The sequence below is a fragment of the Emys orbicularis genome, chromosome 5 (assembly GCF_028017835.1).
Source record: "Emys orbicularis isolate rEmyOrb1 chromosome 5, rEmyOrb1.hap1, whole genome shotgun sequence".
In the NCBI taxonomy this organism is placed as follows: Eukaryota; Metazoa; Chordata; order Testudines; family Emydidae; genus Emys; species Emys orbicularis.
This window is the reverse complement of record NC_088687.1, coordinates 41,192,084-41,211,691: the sequence shown is the minus strand read 5'-3', so window position 1 is coordinate 41,211,691 and position 19,608 is coordinate 41,192,084. Positions and strand designations below refer to the sequence as shown.

The window sequence follows — 19,608 nt, the reverse complement described above, 5'->3', positions numbered from 1 at the left end:
ATTGTAGAAAGTGATTTAGGGAGTAGCAATTCTCTCTCTGACTCAGCAAGGACTCAATACCTCAGCACGGACTATGTTATGGAGAGTGGTGACTTTTTAAATAAGATGAATAAACAAGATCCTAAACCACCAGTAGTCATTAAAAAGTCTAAGGAACGTTCCCAATGTAGGGTATTAAACTCTCTGTGCTGGCAAAATTCCACCTTGGGTAAATTACTTTCTGCTTATCTAAGTTCACCTTGCATTTTCAAATGGATATGGCATGTTTCACCTCCTGCCTTTTAAATTATTGTTTAGTGTTGCTATTCATTGTTAAAAAGGTGCCACCTTTCACTTCAGAAGTGGCGCCATTTTAGTGATGAAGTGATTGCCTTATATAACTTCTATAACAGCTTGTAAAGCTTTTTGTGATCCTTTGAGTTGAACAGTGCTATATAAATATGAAATCATTATCCATTAAGTCTGCTCAGTGGGGGCTGGTATCACAGCTCTACTCAGCTATTTGTGGGTGAAGCAAGTCAATTAGGTCTACTGCAAATGACAAAAGGAGTGGCCTGAAACTGTATGATCCTCAGCCTACAAATCTCTCCAAGAACAGTGGGTTAATCCATCAAGGTGTTCTGAGAATGTGAGCACGTAGTCAGAGAGGAGTTTGACCAAGTCCTAGGCTCCAACAGAGGGAACCGTAAAAAAAGAGGGCGGTAGTAATTTTAAAGTGTCTCTGATGGAGTAGCAGAAGAGGCACTTCAACAGAACAAGGCACTGAAGCAGAGTCACCAAACTGGGAAAAGGGAGGAGATAACAATATAAATAAAAGGACCCCAATATCCTGAGAGGACCCAGCCTCCTGTAAAGAACTGGTACTAATTATTTGGGTTGGGCATTAATCAGGCCTCAAGTCTAGTTCTTTCTTAAAGCTCCTTGAATATGACCTGGACTTAGAGCTCAGCTACCTCCACAATTTATATTTATTAACAGAAGCCTAGTCATATATGATGGTTCTGTGCCAGGACCCATAACTGTGGCAATCAAAACAACCGGTCCCATCTAGCTAGTTACCCTGGAGTTCTAGCTCTTTGGACTAGTTATTCAAGTGACAAGTGATCAAGGGAGAGACTGCCCTTCCCAGTGGTTTATTCCTGAGGGGCAGAAGGGAAGATACATAACGGTCTAAAAGTCGCACAATAAGTTAAATAGCATACTATGATGTAATTTGCAAATAAAAATGAAAATATAAGATCGTTTATAATAATAGGGAAAATAATGTCCCAGCCTGAGGATTCAGTAAACATTTGGAGCCAGGGATCAAAGAGCTTGGAAGGGAAAGCTCCCCTTACAAACAAATCATTGGCCAAGGTAGAGGTCCTCTTTCCTCTCCCCTGCCCTGCTTTAAGGCTGTGTACTATATGCTTTGAGATATGAAATCAGTCTGTCTTATAGGAAGCTTTCATTAAATAGAACTACAAACTTTACTATAGACATGAACAGGCAAGCTTCTGCACAGCTTCAATATCAGCTTTGTCTCTTTTTTTCATCATGGACCACCCCTGCCTGGAACTCTATACAATTTACATAGACATCTACTGGCGAAATAATGTACTGCAAGTAAGTATATCACTGTGGAAACTCTGCAATGTATGTCTTGCAAAAGATTAAAGGAAACAGACCTCTCCCTATACCAAACAATGGGAGTCCCACTTGGAGCAGTGAAGCATCTATTAGTCTTCAAACGGTAATCCTTTCTGCAAGGTGCAACCTGATTTATGATTCCCTCAATCTCCAGAGCCCTTTTTGATCAATTTAAATTGTTTCACTGGGTCTGTTTGGACTTTTTAATCTGGATTCTCTTTAATATTGTCCTAAAATTACACTTTTTCATTGAACTAAGGTCTGTTTGCTGCTGGTAAGGGTGGTATCAAATTGGCAAGTGGCCCATGAGATCATCCCTATATTAAGGATCTCTGTTCATGATATGTAGGGCCCTACCAAATTCACGGTCCATTTTGATCAATTTCATGGCCAGAGGGTTTACATCTGAAATTTCATGATGTTGTAACCATGGGGTCCCAACCCCAAAGGTACCCAGAGGTGGGTCCTGTTCTTCCCCAGCCCAGCAGGGCCTCGCAGCTAGGAGCCCCCTGGCTGGGGTGCTCCCGGCAGCAGCGGGAGATCGGACCCACCTTCACAAGCCTCTTCCAGCTGAAGGAACTTCCAGTGCTGCTGCCCAGCACCGGAGCTTCCTGCAGCAGGGGGAGGCACTCCGAGGTGGGTCTGATCTCTCCCCCCCCCCCCCCCGGAGAGCGGACGTGCAGGGGATGGACAAGGCCTGTCCCTCCCCAGACCAGCGGGGACTTGCAGAGAGGAGATCCCCCAGCTGGGGCACTCCCAGCAGCAAGGGAGAGATCAGATTTCATGGGGAAGGGCTTATTTTACAGTCTGAGACACATTTTTCATGGCCATGAAATTGGTAGGGCCCTAACGATATGAAAAAGTGCATATACCTCAGGGACTCCAAATCAAGCCTTGTTTTTTCCCCTCAGTGGTTATGGCTTCTGTCACTTTAAAAAAATATTTGGGTATTTTAAGTATTCTTATGAGCTGGGTTAAACCTTGTTATGGGTTGAGTTAAAACCATATTGAACCTGGTGAGTGAACGTGCCCTTTGCTTAAAATAGCTGGAAGAGACAGTTAAAGGGCCGCATCTAAAACAAAGCCTAATAGTCTGCCCAGAAACTAGGTGGAGGGTTCCTCAGGGTATTATTCTGACCAGGTAGATATGTGTGAAAAAGACATGCTGGGTTGCAGGCAAGAAACAGGGTGAGACTGAGACCAGAATAAGGCCAGATCTACACTAAAAAGTTAAATTGACCCAGCTATGTCACTCAGCAGTGTGAAAAATCCACACCCCTGAGAAATTTAGGCCATGTCTACACTCGAGCCCTCCACCATCAGAAATTTTTAGTGAAGCTTTTGATACGGTGTCCCACAGTATTCTTGCCAGCAAGTTAAAGAAGTATGGGCTGGATGACTAGACCAGTGTTTTTCAACCTTTTTTTGGGCAAAGGCACACTTGTTTCATGAAAAAAATCACGAGGCACACCACCATTAGAAAATGTTAAAAAATTTAACTCTGTGCCTATATTGACTATATATAAAGTAATTCTCTTGAATAGGAATCAAATAAACACAAAGAAAGTATTTTATAATTACTTTATTATGAAATAGTAAGTAAACAGAAATATGAAAAATTATAAAATACTTTATTCAGTGCGCAACCTGGGCCTGTTTGGCTGAACACAAAGCTGATATTCTGGCTGGAATCGAAGAAAGACACACACGTAGCTCTTCGTCAACAGCTCTCAGTCTCTCTCTGTATTTAGTTTTTATAGCAATCATGCTTGAAAAGCTCATCTCACACAGATATGTAGTGGAAAATGGGAGCAATGTCAAAATAGCTTTGTTTGCCAGAAGGGGGAACTCCTTGGCAGTATCCAACCAAAAACTGTCCAAAGGTAGATCAGCAAATCTTAGCTTGAAACCACGATTTTGTCTCAGTTCAGTTAGTTCCTCCTGCTCCTGTAAAGTCATGTCCTTTCCACCAACTGATGCTGAGCTATAAGGGTCCCTAACCCAGTCAAGGCATTCAGTGGAGACTGAAGAGAAATAAAATGACAACTTCTCCTCGAGAGTTTTTAAATGTTTAACTATTATCTCACACAGTGCAGCAGTGTGAACACCTTGCCATTGCTTGGTGAGTGTGAACATTTCAAGATTGCCACTTTCCACGTGTTGATGCCAGAGTTGCACCTTTGAACGGAATCCATTTATTTTATCTGTACTTGTAAGCAGGTTTTCATTTCGGCCTTGCATTCGTGTGTTCAGTTCATTCAGATGATGAAATATATCTGCCAGGTATGCCAGCCTTGCACACCACTCATCACTTGCAAGCAGCTTTGCGTAATCTGACTTCTCATTTGTCAGAAATACTTTAAGTTCCTCCCGCAGCTCATACACACGAACCAAGACCTTGCCACGCGACAACCACCGGACCTCCGTATGAAACAGCAAGGTTTTATGCTTCGCTCCCATCTCCTCACACAAAGCTGCAAATATGCGACTTTTCACGGGTCGTGACTTTACAAAGTTTACCATGCGCACAACATCATCCAACACATGAACTAGGTCTGCTGGTAAAGTCTTGGCTACGAGGGCCTCACGGTGTAAAAAACAATGCGTAACAATCATATCTGGATTTCTTTCCTTCACTCTGCTTACAAAGCCTTTGGTGCGCCCGACCATGGCTGCAGCTCCATCGGTGCAGACACTTGTGCAGTTTTCCCACTTAAGTCCTCCTTGTTCAAGGTATTCTGATGTGACCCGAAAAATTTCTTCTCCTGTTGTTTTTTCTGGCAATGCCTTGCAAAAAAAGAAGTTTTCTCTAATTGCATCACCATCAACAAAACGCACATTGGCCAAGAGTTGAGCATGTCCACTGATATCAGTAGACTCGTCAAGTTGCAATGCAAATTTCTCACTGATACGGATCTTTTCCAAAACCACACTTTCGATGTCTGCAGACATGTCATTAATACGTCTGGAAATTGTGTTGTCTGAGAGAGGGACTTTGGCTATTTTCTTAGCTGCTTCAGGTCCGAGCATCTCCTCTACAATAGCTTTGCAGGCGGGAAGTATTAATGTCTCTGCCACAGTGTGCGACTTTTTTGACTTGGCTATAAGTTCAGCAACTTGATAGCTAGCTTTAAGAGCTCTTTCATTTACCTTTGTGGTTTTTCTCATGAAAGTTGCCTGTTTCTCCGTGTTTTCACGCAGGCGAACAAAATAGTCCGCATTCTTGTTTTGAAGCGAAGGGTGTTTCGTTTGGAGATGGCGTTTAAGTTTGCTTGGGACCATAGCACTGTTAGCTAGCTTTTCACCACACACCACGCACAGTGGAGTTGGTTTGTTTGCATCTCCGGTGAAAGTAAATCCAAATGAAATATAGCTTTCGCTATATTGCCTTGTGCCAGAGAATTTGCTTGAGCTAACCATCTTTGCTTTCTTTTGATCCCCACTCATACTTGGGCTCTCATCTGGCTCCAAATTTTGTTCAGAGTCCAGTTCTTTCCTTTTCAAAAACTTGTCCATCACTGCAGTATCTCACTGTCACTCAGTACTTACTGCGCTTGTCTCCTCCAGATAGCCGCTGTCCGTCACACTCAGCACTCTTCTGCGCATGTCTCCATCCAGATCCATCAGTCAGCGCTCTTCTGCTCATGTTTCCTCCAAATCCAGATCCATTGGCGCTCTTCTGCTCATCGGCGATCTACTGCGATGTCTCCTCCTGTCCTCCTCCTGTTAGTGTAACAGTGACACCGGAGCTATTTATAGTCCTTAACATCAGTGGTGGGATTCAAAAATTTTAGTAACCAGTTCCGACATTCAAGCATGGTTTAATATTTTTTTCCCACGGCACACCAGGCAACATCTCGCGGCACACTAGTGTGCCGCGGAACAGTGGTTGAAAAACACTGGACTAGACTATAGAAAGCTGGCTAGATCATCGGGCTCAACAGGTAGTGATCAATGGCTCCATGTCTAGTTGGCAGCCGGTATCAAGCGGAGTGCCCCAAGGGTCGGTCCTGGGGCCTGTTTTGTTCAATATCTTCATTAATGATCTGGAGGATGGCGTGGACTGCACCCTCAGCAAGTTTGCAATGACACTAAACTGGGAGGAGTGGTAGATATGCTGGATACAGAGGGACCTTAACAAATTGGAGGATTGGGCCAAAAGAAATCTGATGAGGTTCAACAAGGACAAGTGCAGAGTCCTACACTTAGGACGGAAGAATCCCATGCACTGCTACAGACTAGGGACTGAGCGGGTAGGGAGCAGTTTTGCAGAAAAGGACCTAGGGGTTACAGTGGATGAGAAGCTGGATATGAGTCAACAGTGTGCCCTTGTTTCCAAGAAGGCTAACGGCATTTTGGGCTGTATAAGTAGGAGCACTGCCAGCAGATCAAGGGACGTGATCATTCCCTCTATTCAGCATTGGTGAGGCCTCATCTGTCCAGTTTTGGGCCCCACACTACAAGAAGGATGTGGAAAAATTGGAGAGTCCAGCGGAGGGCAACAAAAATGATTAGGGGGCTAGAGCACAAGACTTATGAGGAGAGGCTGAGGGAACTGGGATTATTTAGTCTGCAGAAGAGAAGGGGGGATTTGATAGCTGCTTTCAACTACCTGAAAGGGGGTTCCAAAGAGGATGGATCTAGACTATTCTCAGTGGTAGCAGATGACAGAACAAGGAGTAATGGTCTCAAGTTGCAGTGGGGGAGGTTTAGGTTGGATATTAGGAAAAACTTTTTCACTAGGAGGGTGGTGAAGTTCTGGAATGGGTTACCTAGGAAGGTGGTGGAATCTCCTTCCTTAGAGGCTTTTAAGGTCAGGCTTCACAAAGCCCTGTCTGGGATGATTTAGTTGGGGATTAGTCCTGCTTTGAGCAGGGGGTTGGACTAGATGACCTCCTGAGGTCCCTTCCAACCCTGATATTCTATGATTCTATGATTCTTTCCCCCATCCAGGGTCTTAGACAGTGATCAAGTCACCGTTTAATCTTCTCTTTAATAAGCTAAATAGATTGAGCTGCTTTAGTCTCCCACTTGAATCATTCTTGTAGCTATTTTCTGAACCCTTTCTTATTTTTCAACCTCTTTTGTGGATAACAGCACTGGATACAGTATTTCACTAATGGTTTCACCAGTGATAATATCACCTCCCTACTCTTACTTGCTATTGCTGTTTCCTTACTTATACTCTCAAGAATCACATTTGCTCTCTTAGTGACAACACTGCCCAGGGATCTCACGTTCAGTTGATTTTCTACCATCACCCACTGATTGCACAGTAATGCTAAACCCTACTCCTACCAAGCAAACCGCACCTCTGTGCCCACATATAGCCTATCATCGCTGTGCTTTCTGCAGGATCAGGGACTACATCTCCCAAATGTTAAAGTGTCCCTCACAATATTGCCATCCCCAAGTGTTCTAAAGTCATGAGCAAAACCTCAAAAAATCATAAGGTTGGTTTTAAAATGAGCTTTTAAAAAGCAGAGAGTCCTTCTATCTGCCTTCGGGTTTTGAGCCAGCTGGGAGTCATATTTTCCAGCTTCCCTCCACGACCCCCAGCCAGATTCAGTGACATCCTCTTTAAGCATAAGTGGAGAGTCTCTGGACTCCAGGAACTGGGGCTTTAAGGAAACACCAAATAGCACAACCCTGCCGCTTTTCCCCTCTCTCTCTGGGTTAATTTTTTCCCTCCTGACAGCTGTACTGCCCCACTGCAGGGAAAGCACACGGCAGCCCCCCTGCTGCACCACTGTCCGCATCCCGGCCCCACCGCGGCTCCTCTGCCCTTCCTTCTCCAGTCCTCGCACCGCTCTGCTTAGGGAGCCGATTCTGCAGGCAGGAGAGGGCGGCGGCTTCAGGGTTGTCACTGCGCCTGCTCGGTCTCCTCTCTCGGGCATGCGCCTGAGTGAGGGAGCGTGTTTCGAGCCGGGCTGTGTGCGGCGGCGCGTGCCCGCGGCGGCTCCCGGCGCGCGCTGTTAGACGTGGCAGTTCACTAGGCGGCCGCGAGCGGAGAGGAGCCGGGAGCCCCGCGCCGGAGACAGCTGCTGTGTGACCGGCCCGAGCGTGCGAGCCACAGAGACACGGGGGAGGGGGGCTGCACACAGTGCACAGGTAATGGAAACCTGGGGCAGTCGTGGGGAGCAGGGTGCGTTATATGCACACAGCAAGGGGGTGCATCCTATATACTCCCTGTTAAGGAGCAGCAGGGGCTGCGTCCTATATACACAGCATTGGGGGGCTTGCAGGGTGGTGCACATCCTATGTGTACAGCTTGGGGGGTGCGGCATGAGGGTGCACCCTTAATACACACCAGCCGGGGCTTGGTGGTGCAGCCTATATACACATAACTTGGAGTACAGCGTGGGGTGCGTCTTATATGAGCAGCACTGGAAACTTGGAGGAGTGGATACTATCTATATACACAGCATTGGGAGTACATGGGGGGTGCATATACAGAACTGGAGACCTGGGGGAAGAGTGCATCATATATATACAGCGTCGGGGTTTGCTCTAAACACAGAGTTGGAGTATTGTGAGGGACTTGAATCCTGTATGCACAGTATTGGGGAGCAGCAGAGTGGAGTGCATTATACACACATCCCAAGGTGAGAGGTATGCATCCCGCACTGGAGAGCAATGGGATGGGGTGTATCCCATATACTAGGTAACAGTGCGATCAGGGGAGCATGCACCCTACATGCACAGAACTAAGGGGGAGCCCAGGTGAAAATGTATATCCTACATGAGTAACCCAGGTGGGGGACCAGTGGAGGAATGTCTCTCATACACAGCATTATTAAGGGGAAGATGCACAGTACAGTAAAAATGTTTTCACCCCTCAGCTCAGTCGTCACTGCTTTCAGCTTGGATTGTTGTCTGGCTTTCTAGTGTATAGTATGCAAAAATTGTACTAATTGTCTAAGTTTGTAAGGTGCTAGGGGCAGGGACCCTGGCTCCCTTTATGTATTGTGCAACACCAAACACACTAGCACTTAAATAATAAAAATAACAACCAACTCCCTTGCATTGGGGTGAGAGTGTTTTTATATTATAGGTATAAGTCCCTGATCTTATAGTGGCACCTGTGTGGATGGGCCTATGTGCTTTTCCAGAGCCACATTGATTTCAGTGGAACTCTGCATGGGCACAGCAATTATCCTGAATGGACACAGCTGCAGGATTGCAACCTAGCTGACTACTGATGTCATTTGAATTAGTGAAGTGTTAGGGAGGGTTTTGGGAAAGACATAATAATAAGAGAACAGAGAAAATAAAACTTTTTTCTATTTATATTTATATGTAGGTATATCAATAGAGAAACTTGTGAAAAGGACACCACATGCAATAGAAGACCCCTGGTTTAAGAGGCGATCTTAAAATTTCCTGTGTAGTTTCCTGTACAGTTTTGTACATCTCTAATTAAAGTCCATCTTTAACTAGTGGATCATTTGATGCTGGTATCTTGGGTAGTGTTTTGGAGCAGGTTTCACTGTGTGTTCTGTATATATGTATATCTGTGTATGAGGGGGGTTATTTCTGATGCATATGAAATACAGTATGAGATGAGTCAGATTAGTAAATTGGCATTATGTTTATGTTTGAGAGTCCTTCTCCTTCTTACACAATATCTCTTTGGTTTTTTTTTAAATGTGTGGAAAGTTTGACGTGGCAAGTTTTTGTTTTTGTTTTTGGGTTTTTTGTTTTTGGGGTTTTTTTTGGTGACTGAGTAGTGGAGGAAGTCGTTTCCCTTGGATACTGTCAGGGCTAAGAAAGGTGTTGGCTGCTGAAACCTTCTTAGAGTGAAGGTTTCTCTCTTCCTACATTTAGTGCTGACTGTTAGGTAAATCTGTTCTAGAGTGACCAAAGCTCATGTTGCCACGTCTCTCTCTGCTGGGGAAAAAAAAAAAGTACTTCTGGCAACAAAGCACCCTCTAGGCTTTCTCTTTTTTCAAGCTTTACCTTAGTAGCTAAGGAACAAATGACAGCTCTGTCATCTTATCTGTTTGGAACTGCTGAATATCTTAAACAAAATATCTTAACAAAAATATCTTAAACAATTGGGGAATCTTGTGTATAGGAGAATTGTGAGCATTCACCACGGGACTGGATGTAAGGAGATCTGGGACTTGTTCCCGGCTTAGCCGCTAATTTCCTGTCTAACCTGGGAAGGACGCTTAGGCAACATTTTCCAGGAGTGCCCATTAATTTGGGGTGCCTTATTTTGTGTGTGTGTGTGTGTATGTGTGTGCACAACTTAAGGCCCCTTGGGTGCTGAGTACTCTCAGCTCTTCTTGACTTCATTTGGGGTTTTGGATGCTCAGTATCGCCGAACAATCAGTCTCATGTTGGTTACCAAAAATCAGTGGATTTTATTTTTTCAAATTTTGATTCAGGGGATTCTCTGGTTTGGTTTCTTCACTCTGTAAAAAAGGGATAATGATAATTACCTAACAGGGCTGGGTAAGTAAATAATTTTAATATTCGTAAAACATTTTCACATCCCCTAATGAAAGGTGCTATGTAAATGCAAAGTAGTGTTATGAAATGTGGTAGTCTAGCTCAATGCACTATGCTTCAGAGTTTATAATATTCATCTTAATTTTTGAACCTACCCAGGGAAAAGCACTGGTAGGTATACTTGTAAACAAGACCTTCCTGTAACAAACAAATGCCCAAAGTGTTATTACAGGTGAGATCAAGGTTTCAAACAGAATGAAACGAAATTCCTGGCGTCAGAAGGTCTAAAGTCACATGTGGGTGTTGGTTTTTGTTTCTCTTTAAATCAAATGCTAATAAAACAGTGGGGGTGGAAGAAGGGGAGAGTGGCAGCTGAAGTTGCCCTGTGGGAAGGGGGTAGCAACTTCTTGTCTGTTGAAACACTTTTATGCATTTGCTAGAAGGATCCATGTTCTGATGATGATGAGCAAGTTTGTCTGGGCGATCAATGGAAAAGAAGATTGGGTCTGTCAAAGTAAAAAGCAGAAAAATAAAGGAAAGCAGGGGTTAGGTAGCTAGCTGGTTGGCTGGCTGGGATCTGTAAAGGCTAACTGGAGGGAGCCTGCCCAGCCAGCCATCAGCTGTGAATATGAACCTGGGATTGGTTAGGAAGCAGGTCTCCTGTACCCTGTTGTGTTTACTGAGCCTCCCATGCCCCATTGTCCAGCCTGCCTCCCTGTGACCAGAGGTGGGGAGGTCTGTAAGGAGCAGAGCTGGGTAGCAGGGAGTCAGGCTGAGCAATGGGGTTAGGGAGGCACTGATAACTGAAGTAGCTGGTGTTGACATACTTGCCGGCTTCTCTTGGAGTAATAAAAATTACTAGGACAAAGAAAGCGAATAACTTTTTGTTCTGCTTAAATCTGAAAGGGGTCCAACGCCTGAGCTGTGGTGCTAATGCAGATGGGTGAGACATTCTGGTTTTGCAGTTATAGAGATGAATTCATCCGTGCACTGTAGGCCCTTTGCTCCAGCTAAACCAGCATGAAAGGACCTTGAATCGTCCCTCACTACTGGGAATATGCCCGGTTCAGGAGGCTCAATGCACAACTGGCTCTGTGCCTCTCTCCTCTTCTGCAAGACACCCTGGTGCAAGGGGTGTATTGGGGTAGGACGAGTAGTTGCTGGAGTGGTCCTACCCCATCCTGATTCTGCTTTTCTTGCACTTCCTCTGTATCCTGTGGGATGTGTGGTGTTTGGGAAGCGGACCCACAGTCTATTCTTTGGGGGCAAATGCAGCCCATTCTCTCCCCCTCCTAATAGAACAGTGTAAGGAGTTTTCTTCCACAGAGATCACCCCCCAAAAAACCAAACCCCAACTCTGTAATCTTTTCACCTGGGATGGAGTGACTATGTCCAGATAAATTTAGTGATTTGTTCAAGTTCACACAGTAAGGCTGTGGAAGAGATGGGAACAAAATTGTTCTCTTCTTGACTCGGAGTTTGTGTTGCCTTAAGGTTTTCATTGCATCCCTTTTAGTAACAAAAATGTGAGTTGCGTAGGATGCTATGGAGTAAGTGTTGATGGAAAACTTTCCTTTACAGACTCGTAAGGAAGATTCCCATTTGGAATGAGAATAGTATCGGAATGAGCCAACAAGGTTATGTTGCAACACCTCCATATTCCCAATCCCAACCGGGTATTGGAGGTTTTTCTACAGGCTTTGGACCACCTACTTCCTCACCTCTTTATGGGCATTATGGCGACCCAAACCTATCATACTCGGCACCTCAGTCAGGTAAGGCAATACTAGCATACTGTATGTTCAGGGCCTGATTCTTAATTGTCTTGCATCTCATCTAATCATTTACACCAGTGCAAAATGCTCCATCTTGATCTGGTGCAAATGATAAGACAATATGCAGAGCAACAAAGAGGCCTTTCATGTATACTTACATGGCATGTGAATTTTGCTTTGCAGGGAACAGTAAGTAGTATTTGTGTTTGGGTACCACAGTGATAAGAAATGCCTAATATATGCAGAGAGAAGGAAAGAGTTAAAAACCTTTTCTGAAAACAAAGAGAGGTATGTTCTAAGCTAACCTCTTTGATGGGAGGTGGCCACTTCAGAAATGAGCTGTTTTCTGCTGTAGGGCCAATAATTGATTAAAAAGATTAATGAGATCCTAACCGGGATCTAGACTGTGAACATCCAGTTGGCACTTTACTCAGTATTGTACTCATTGAGTTTGTTTTTTCTGTGGTGGGGTTGGTTAAAAAGAGGAAAACATAGGCCAGCTATCTGATCATATATAAGCCAATTGGCTTCTAATAGGGAAAATAACCTGACAAGTTTTTATAGGCTGGGAGGAAAGTTGCTCATTATATCTCAGTATGATATGTCTACTGATTAATACACGGTAATTGACAGACATCAGATAAAGCAAAGCAGGACAAACATACAGCTGCAGTCAATATTTGTACGTACACACGTCAGGATACAAAACTCAAAAAAAGATTGCCAAACTGGGGCTCCAGATTTTTTTAGAAAGTAGAGTATGTGATTGAACTTACATAGGGTTGATGCAAGAAAATGACCAAAGATTTATAATGGCAACCTATATAAGACCTGATTCTCTACTCACTGACCTGTGTAAATCAGGTGTAATTTCAATGAAGTTAAAGGAGTATATACTGGAGAGAAAAATCAGGGCAGTAGCCTTTAACCAAAGAGTAAGGCTTAAAAAGGGGGGGAGGAAAACTTAACAATATTGATGGGCAAGTTACTGAGTCTGCAAAGGGAAATGACATACAAGTTTTGGCCAACATAAGAACGGCCATACTGGGTCAGACCAAAGGTCCATCAAGGCTAGTATCTTGACCCCTGACAGTGGCCAATGGCAGGTGCCCCAAAGGGAATGAACAGACAGGTTATCATCAAGTGATCCATGCCCTGTCACCCAATCCCAGCTTCTGGCAAACGGAGGCTAGGGACACCATTCCTGCCCATCCTGGCTAATAGCCATTGATGGACCTATCATCCATGAATCTATCTAGTTCCCTTTTTTGAACCCCGTTATAGTATTGGCCTTCACAACACCCTCTGGCCAGAGGTTGACAGTGCGTTGCGTGAAAAAATACTTTCTTGTGTTTGTTTTAAACCTGCTACCCATAGGCGCTGACTCCGTGGGTGCTCCGGGCTGGAGCACCCACAGGGAAAAATCGGTGGGGGCTCAGCACCCACCGGCAGCTCACTGCCTCCCGCCCAGCTCACCTCTGCTTACGCTCCGCCTCCTCCCTTGAGCATGCCACGTGCCCGCTTTTTCCCCCTAGCTCCCAGCGCTTGCACCACGAAACAGCTGTTTTGCGCGGCTGGGAGGGAGGGGGGAGGAGGGAGAACGCGGCGCGCTTGGGGAAGAGGCAGGGCCGGGGCGGGGATTTGGGGAAGGGGTCCAATAGGGGCAGGGAGGGGGCGGAGTTGGGGCAGGGACTTTGGGGAAGGGGTTGGAATGGGGGCAGGGGCAGGGAAAGGGTGAAGTCAGGGCGGGGCCTGGGATGGAGGGCACGAGCACCCACCGGTGCTGGGGAAAGTTGGCACCTATGCTGCTACCTATTAATTTCATTTGGTGGCCCCTTATTCTAGTATTATGAGAAGGAGTAAATAACACTTCCTTATTTACTTTCTCTATACCACTCATGATTTTATAGACCTCTATCATATCCCTCCTTAGTTGCCTCTTTTCCAAACTGAAAAGTCCCGGTCTTATTCCTCTCTCCTCGTACGGAAGCCGTTCTATACCCCTAATCATTTTTGTTGCCTTTTTCTGAAGCTTTTACAATTCCAATATATCTTTTTTGAGATGGGGCGACCACATCTGCACGCAGTATTCAAGTTGTGGGCGTACCATGGATTTATATAGAGGCAATATGATATTTTCGGTCTTATTATCTATCCCTTTCTTGATGATTCCCAACATTCTGTTTGCTTTTTTGACTGCTGCTGCACTTTGAGTAGATGTTTTCAGAGAACTGTCCACAATGACTCCAAGATCTTTCTTGAGTGGTAACAGCTAATTTTGATCCCGTCATTGTATATGCATAGTTAGGATTATGTTTTCCAATGTGCATTACTTTGCATTTATCAACATTAAATTTCATCTGCCATTTTGTTGCCCAGTCACCCAGTTTTATGAGATCCTTTTTGTAGCTCTTTGCAGTTTGCTTGGGACTTAACTATCTTGAGTAGTTTTGTATCATCTGCAAATTTTGCCACCTCACTGTTTACCCCTTTTTCCAGATCGTTTATGAGTATGTTAAATAGGACTGGGTCCAGTACAGATCCCTGGGGATCAGAACATCAGAGAGGCAGGGAGAGCACATATTAAAATAGAAAAGATATTTGAGATGTTCTTCAAGTCATTTATAGAAGGTAGATAAGAGAGGACTATAAGAAGATGAAAACTTAGATTAGGATTTACATTTTTCAGATATTAAGCAGGATCAACAGCTAATTAGAAGGCTGATTTCTTCATATTGCGCAAGATTGTATATGTAGTTTGTTGAATAGCCTGTCTACTTTTCTTGTTCTCATGAAATGAGTGACAGGAACAAATTCAGCCTAGAGTGAGGAGCCAGGACTCTTTATCAAATGCAATGCAACCTTTATACCAAGACTGAGTTTGGCCAAATGAAATAGAAGAACCTCTAGAAATGAGAAGTTTTTTTTATTTGGAATATTCAGAAAGGAGAGTACCAAAGTTGGTATCCATCCAAACTTTAACTTTAAGGAAAGTTAACCTAAAAGAAAAATAATCCAAGAAACACTCATTGGAACATTAACTGCATTATATTATTGTTCTTTATAAATTGTAATCTCCGTACAGTTGGTCAGCAGTGTGGATTTCTCAATGTTTAAGAAACACTCCTACTGAAGGGATACTGGGTATAGGTGAGCTGGCATTCTTAGAATAAGCCTGTGTTGTCAAGCTCTTTCAGTTTTCTGAAAAGCGGTGTCTTACTGAGGAAAACTTAACCGTCGGTGTTTCTTCTTACTAAAAAGCTTAATGAGGAGGCTAGGAATTCCCAAATAAGCTTTCAGTATAAAAGTGCACAGGTACTTTCCTGCACTAGTTCGGAGGCTCTCTTTCCTAGCTCTTAATTTGTTTTCTCATCTTTCCCTTCCCTACCTTTCTCACTTCAGGATCCTTTTCACCTTCCTACTCTGTTTTTTTTTCTTTCCTTTCCTACACAATCTCTTTTCTTCTGTTTCTCCTTCTCCTCTTCTCCACATTTTCCCCCTTTGTTCCATTGTAGTAACTTTGGGACGAGCACCTGCTGCCAACCAAGAGGGGTAATGTGAGGGCCTGCAGCTGAGATTCAGCAACATAGAGTGCTGTCCTGGGGAGAGACGGCCAATGAGAGGGCAGCTTGAGTGGGGGGGGGGGGGGGGGCTTGGGATCTGCTGGAGAGGAGGTATTTAGAAGAAGGAGGCGGAAAGAGGCGTCACTAATGTAAAAAGGGGATTTGCTGAGCAAGCTGTATTAGAGGAAGCTGGACCTTGAAGGGCAGCATGCAAGGAGCCTGGCTGCAAGGGACGTAGATGGTATTCCTGGTGAGGTTGACCATTGGGACACTGATGGGGTTACAGTTTGAGAAGTTGGGGTGATCCTCCGGCTTGAGGAGCTGTCGTTTGTGGGTGAACCTGTTGGAAAGAGTTGTGGTCATCACAGTGCCAAAGCAAAGGAGCATCACAAGCCGGAGAGAGGAGAAGGCGGGGCAGCTGGAGACGAAGCTGGACTTTGAAGCCAGGGTGACGAGTTGTTGATTCCCTCTTGGGGTGACACAACGTGTTGTTGAAAAAACTTTTTATTGTGATGGTAACTTAGTTTATTTTCCTAAGCAAGTATTTGATGTTACCTTATATTATTTATGTAATTTTATTGTTTATATTATTGTTCCTGTCAAATTTCTGGATTTACCCCTTTATAAAGTTTAAAATTTAAGGTCGTTGCCATAGCCTAGCTGAGGCCTGGGTCACTGTTTATAATCTGTGCTTGTTAGTGTACATAAACTAGCATCCTTGAAAGCAATAAAGGAATGGGAAATGTTGAAAAAGAGAGGAAGGTGAGAAGGAAGTAATAAATGGTGAGTATTGTTGATGGATTTCTTTAATTAATTTCTGTGCCTGGCTCTGAATTCATCCAGTCTTGGCTATTGATATTGAAACCGTAATTCTTACATCTCCTGATTGTTGTGTTCCAGTGAGTCCCCATTTAATGGATTTCATGCATTTTTATATCTATTATAAATGTATTTAAATGTGACTTATTTTAGGTATGTTGAAATCTAATGTGCCTTTTGGGTCCTCTGCTCCTGTTGGATCTCCACCTCCTGGCACCCATCAGTATAGCCAGACTAACCTCCAGAATGGCCCCCGTTCAACTGGACATCAGCCACACAGGTGATTTTCAAGAAATAGCATGGATCAGATCTAACTTTTTCTTTATATATTTTTTTCGTAGCCGATCCATAGGTATTCAGCCATTTCTGACCCATCTAGCTTGGGGACTGTTCAGTTTCCAGGTTTAGCTTTTAAGTGGGTTGAAAGTAAATTTTGGGTCACAAGTTGCTTTGAAATGGTCAGCCAGTCTTCTGGGGATAGGAAAAAGGAGAAAGGGTCCAAGAAGGAGTAGGTAAATTTTAGGGCTGTTGATTAATCACAGTTAACTCATGGGAGGATTTGATTTAAATCACTAGTCAGGAAGACTCGATTTAATCATGGATTTCTACATAAAAGTGCATTCTTGTTGGTTATAATAACCTTAATACATATTCTTCACAACTCAGAGATAGATGTAGGTTTCATTTTGAGAAGGTACACCCTATACATTTTTTAAGTAATTTATTTTGAAAACTTTTCAAAATAAGTTTTACAGTTATATCAGAAAATGAATGATTGTTTAGTTATTTCATTTAACAAAGGTAATTGAAGCAGATATTGATGAAGTCATTGGGAGGTGAACTATCTCCAGTTCAACAGGTTAAGCATTAATATTTGGAAGATTTTCTTGCCAAGCTGTATTAGGAGGAGAACATCACCAGACAGACATTTTAAATTGTTTTATTTAACTAAAACAACAACGCTATGTGTTCTGGATTGTTTTCTTCAACAGCAAACATAATATTTTAACAAAACAAGCATGTGAATTTTTGAATTTAGTTAAACATTCAAGTTTTTTAAAATCAGGTTTGTTTTTGTTAAAATTGTTTTTAACTAAAATAGTTAAATGAAATTAAAAAAAAAAAAAACACACAAAAATTAAATCGACCATGTTAGCCAGGTCAACATGAGAAACTTAAAATATTGGCTTTTGCAGCTAACTCAGTTGTCTTCACCTTCATTTTTCTGTTTGTTCATAATCTGGAAAAGAAAAACAAGCTTTCCTGCCTTTTCAGGTCCCAAACGATTTCTCAGTTTGGAATTAATTAATCCAAAGGAAGAAAATATTCTTTCTACACTGGCAGAAGAAGCTACTGCTGTTAAAAATGAGATTGTTACTTTAGCAGTCTCTGAATCCAAGTGCTTATGTGACTTCCACCAGTTCACTGGTGTGACTTTCTTTAAAACATCATCAGCAAACATATATTTCTTGAATGCTTCACCCTTAGCTCTGAAGTTTATTATAGTTGGCATTATGGAGGGATGATTGCTGGATGTCTATGTCATAGGCAACTCCTCTTCTTCAGCAGTTAAGGTTTGACCCTGGTACTGAGTATTGACAATATTTGCAAGAAAATGAGCTGGAGATAGTGCTTGTCCCATTCAGTTTTTTTAATGCTTGTAATTTAACTCTATCATTGCATATTTCTCTTTTTAAGATCTCACTCAGTTCCTTCCAAATTCAACAGCATCAGCAATAAAACAGCTATTTCCCTGCTTTTTGTTCAAGGCTACAGGATACTCAGCATGTGTTCAACATTTCTCTTAAGCCCAATGTTCAGAACTTTGGCTGTGACAGTGCCATCTATTTTTTCACGATTTTGTTCACAAACTGTCATCAGATTAGGCCAGTTCTTGATATAGTGCTCAAAACAGTCCACTACTGAGTTCCATCACACGTTTTGTGGGAGAGTTAGCTTGGTTCTTCCCACTCTTTTCAAAGCAGCTGCTGCAAAGTGGTTGTTACGGAAGTATTTTGCAATTTCTAACACATTAGCCTTTATTTCTGGAACACTGAAGGCTTTGGCTAGGAGGTGCATCAAATGAGCACTGCAACCGTATGTTATTAGCTTGGGACTCTCTTCTAAATTTCTTCTCATCTTGGATACATTTGCAGCATTGTCTGTGACCAAGCTGCATCCGAGACATTTGAATTTTTTTTTCACAGTTTGTTATAGCTTTTACTGCTACTTCTTGTAAGTATTCTACTGTGTGTGTATTTCCTAACGTATCAATTGTTTCTGTAAGGAAGACATTCCCTTCTTCTGTTGTCACACAAACACATACAACAGGATCATTGTGGACATTGCTCCACCCATCAAGACTCAGGCTAACAATTTCACCCTCTAGACCTTTTGCACCTGCTCAATTTCTCTTTCATTCACTTTTTCCACCAATTTGCATGCAACATCTGCTCTGTTGGGTGGACTGTATCCTGGTCTTAATGACTGAACCATGTTAATGAAGTGTGGGTTCTCAATCATACATAAAGGAGAGTTTGCTGCATAAACAAACCAGGCAATTTTTTCATCAATTACATCTTTTTGTAATCTGCTGGTTCTCATCACAAACTTATCTATGGTTGGTTTTGGATGATGGAGATTTTTTTTTCCTTTTTGCTACAGGTGGCTATTTACTGTGGCTATGTGATGATGATATGACCGAAACACTATCATTCGCAGATAACTCTGAAACTATAGAAAATGATGGTGATCTTGAAGGTGGATAGTCTTCAGAATCCTGTATGTTGAGGATGGATTCTCCTAAACAAAATAAGTCAATTCAGTATTATTACCATAGTGCTCATTTAGTATTACTCATTGCATTCACTGACACTCAGTACTACTTTAAAGGTGAAATTGTAAAAGGACGATCTGCCTATTTCAGCTATTTATTTTTTATCACAACTGCATCTAAAATGATAGTACCATAGAGTAACAACTATATTTTTTGCTCAAACATGAGAATTCAAGAATAATCCAGAAGGATGACAAGAATTCCTTACAAAAGAAGTATGAAATAAAAATTTTTACCAACCTGAAGATCCTACATGTTCCTTTCATCATCTTCAATGCAACTTCCTTCTGAGAAGGAATGCTTCTCATGATGTTGTTTCATTCGGACAAACAGGTCTTGCATTTCTTTGTTGCACTGTTTGCATTTTGCACACATCCCTGTCTTACCCACAGGTAGAGGAACTTCATTAAAATATTCGCAAACTGGGTCTCTTTTACGGCCTGCTGCCATTATAGTTTTTCCCTACTACTGAGACACAAGTATGGTAGATCTCAAATCAATGAAGGCTACACTCAGAAAGACCTCAAGA

At 42.9% G+C, this 19,608-nt stretch overlaps 1 protein-coding gene across 1 annotated transcript in view; it reads left to right on the top strand.

Moving 5' to 3' along the window:
• Positions 1-11,710: 11,710 nt before the first annotated feature.
• SEC24D (SEC24 homolog D, COPII coat complex component) overlaps positions 11,711-19,608 on the top strand; it is an 82,722-nt gene continuing 74,824 nt past the window's right edge. The window contains exons 1-2 of the mRNA XM_065405121.1: positions 11,711-11,861; positions 16,397-16,523. Of these exons, the coding sequence (XP_065261193.1) occupies positions 11,711-11,861; positions 16,397-16,523 (278 nt within the window). The remainder of the gene's footprint in view (positions 11,862-16,396; positions 16,524-19,608) is intronic.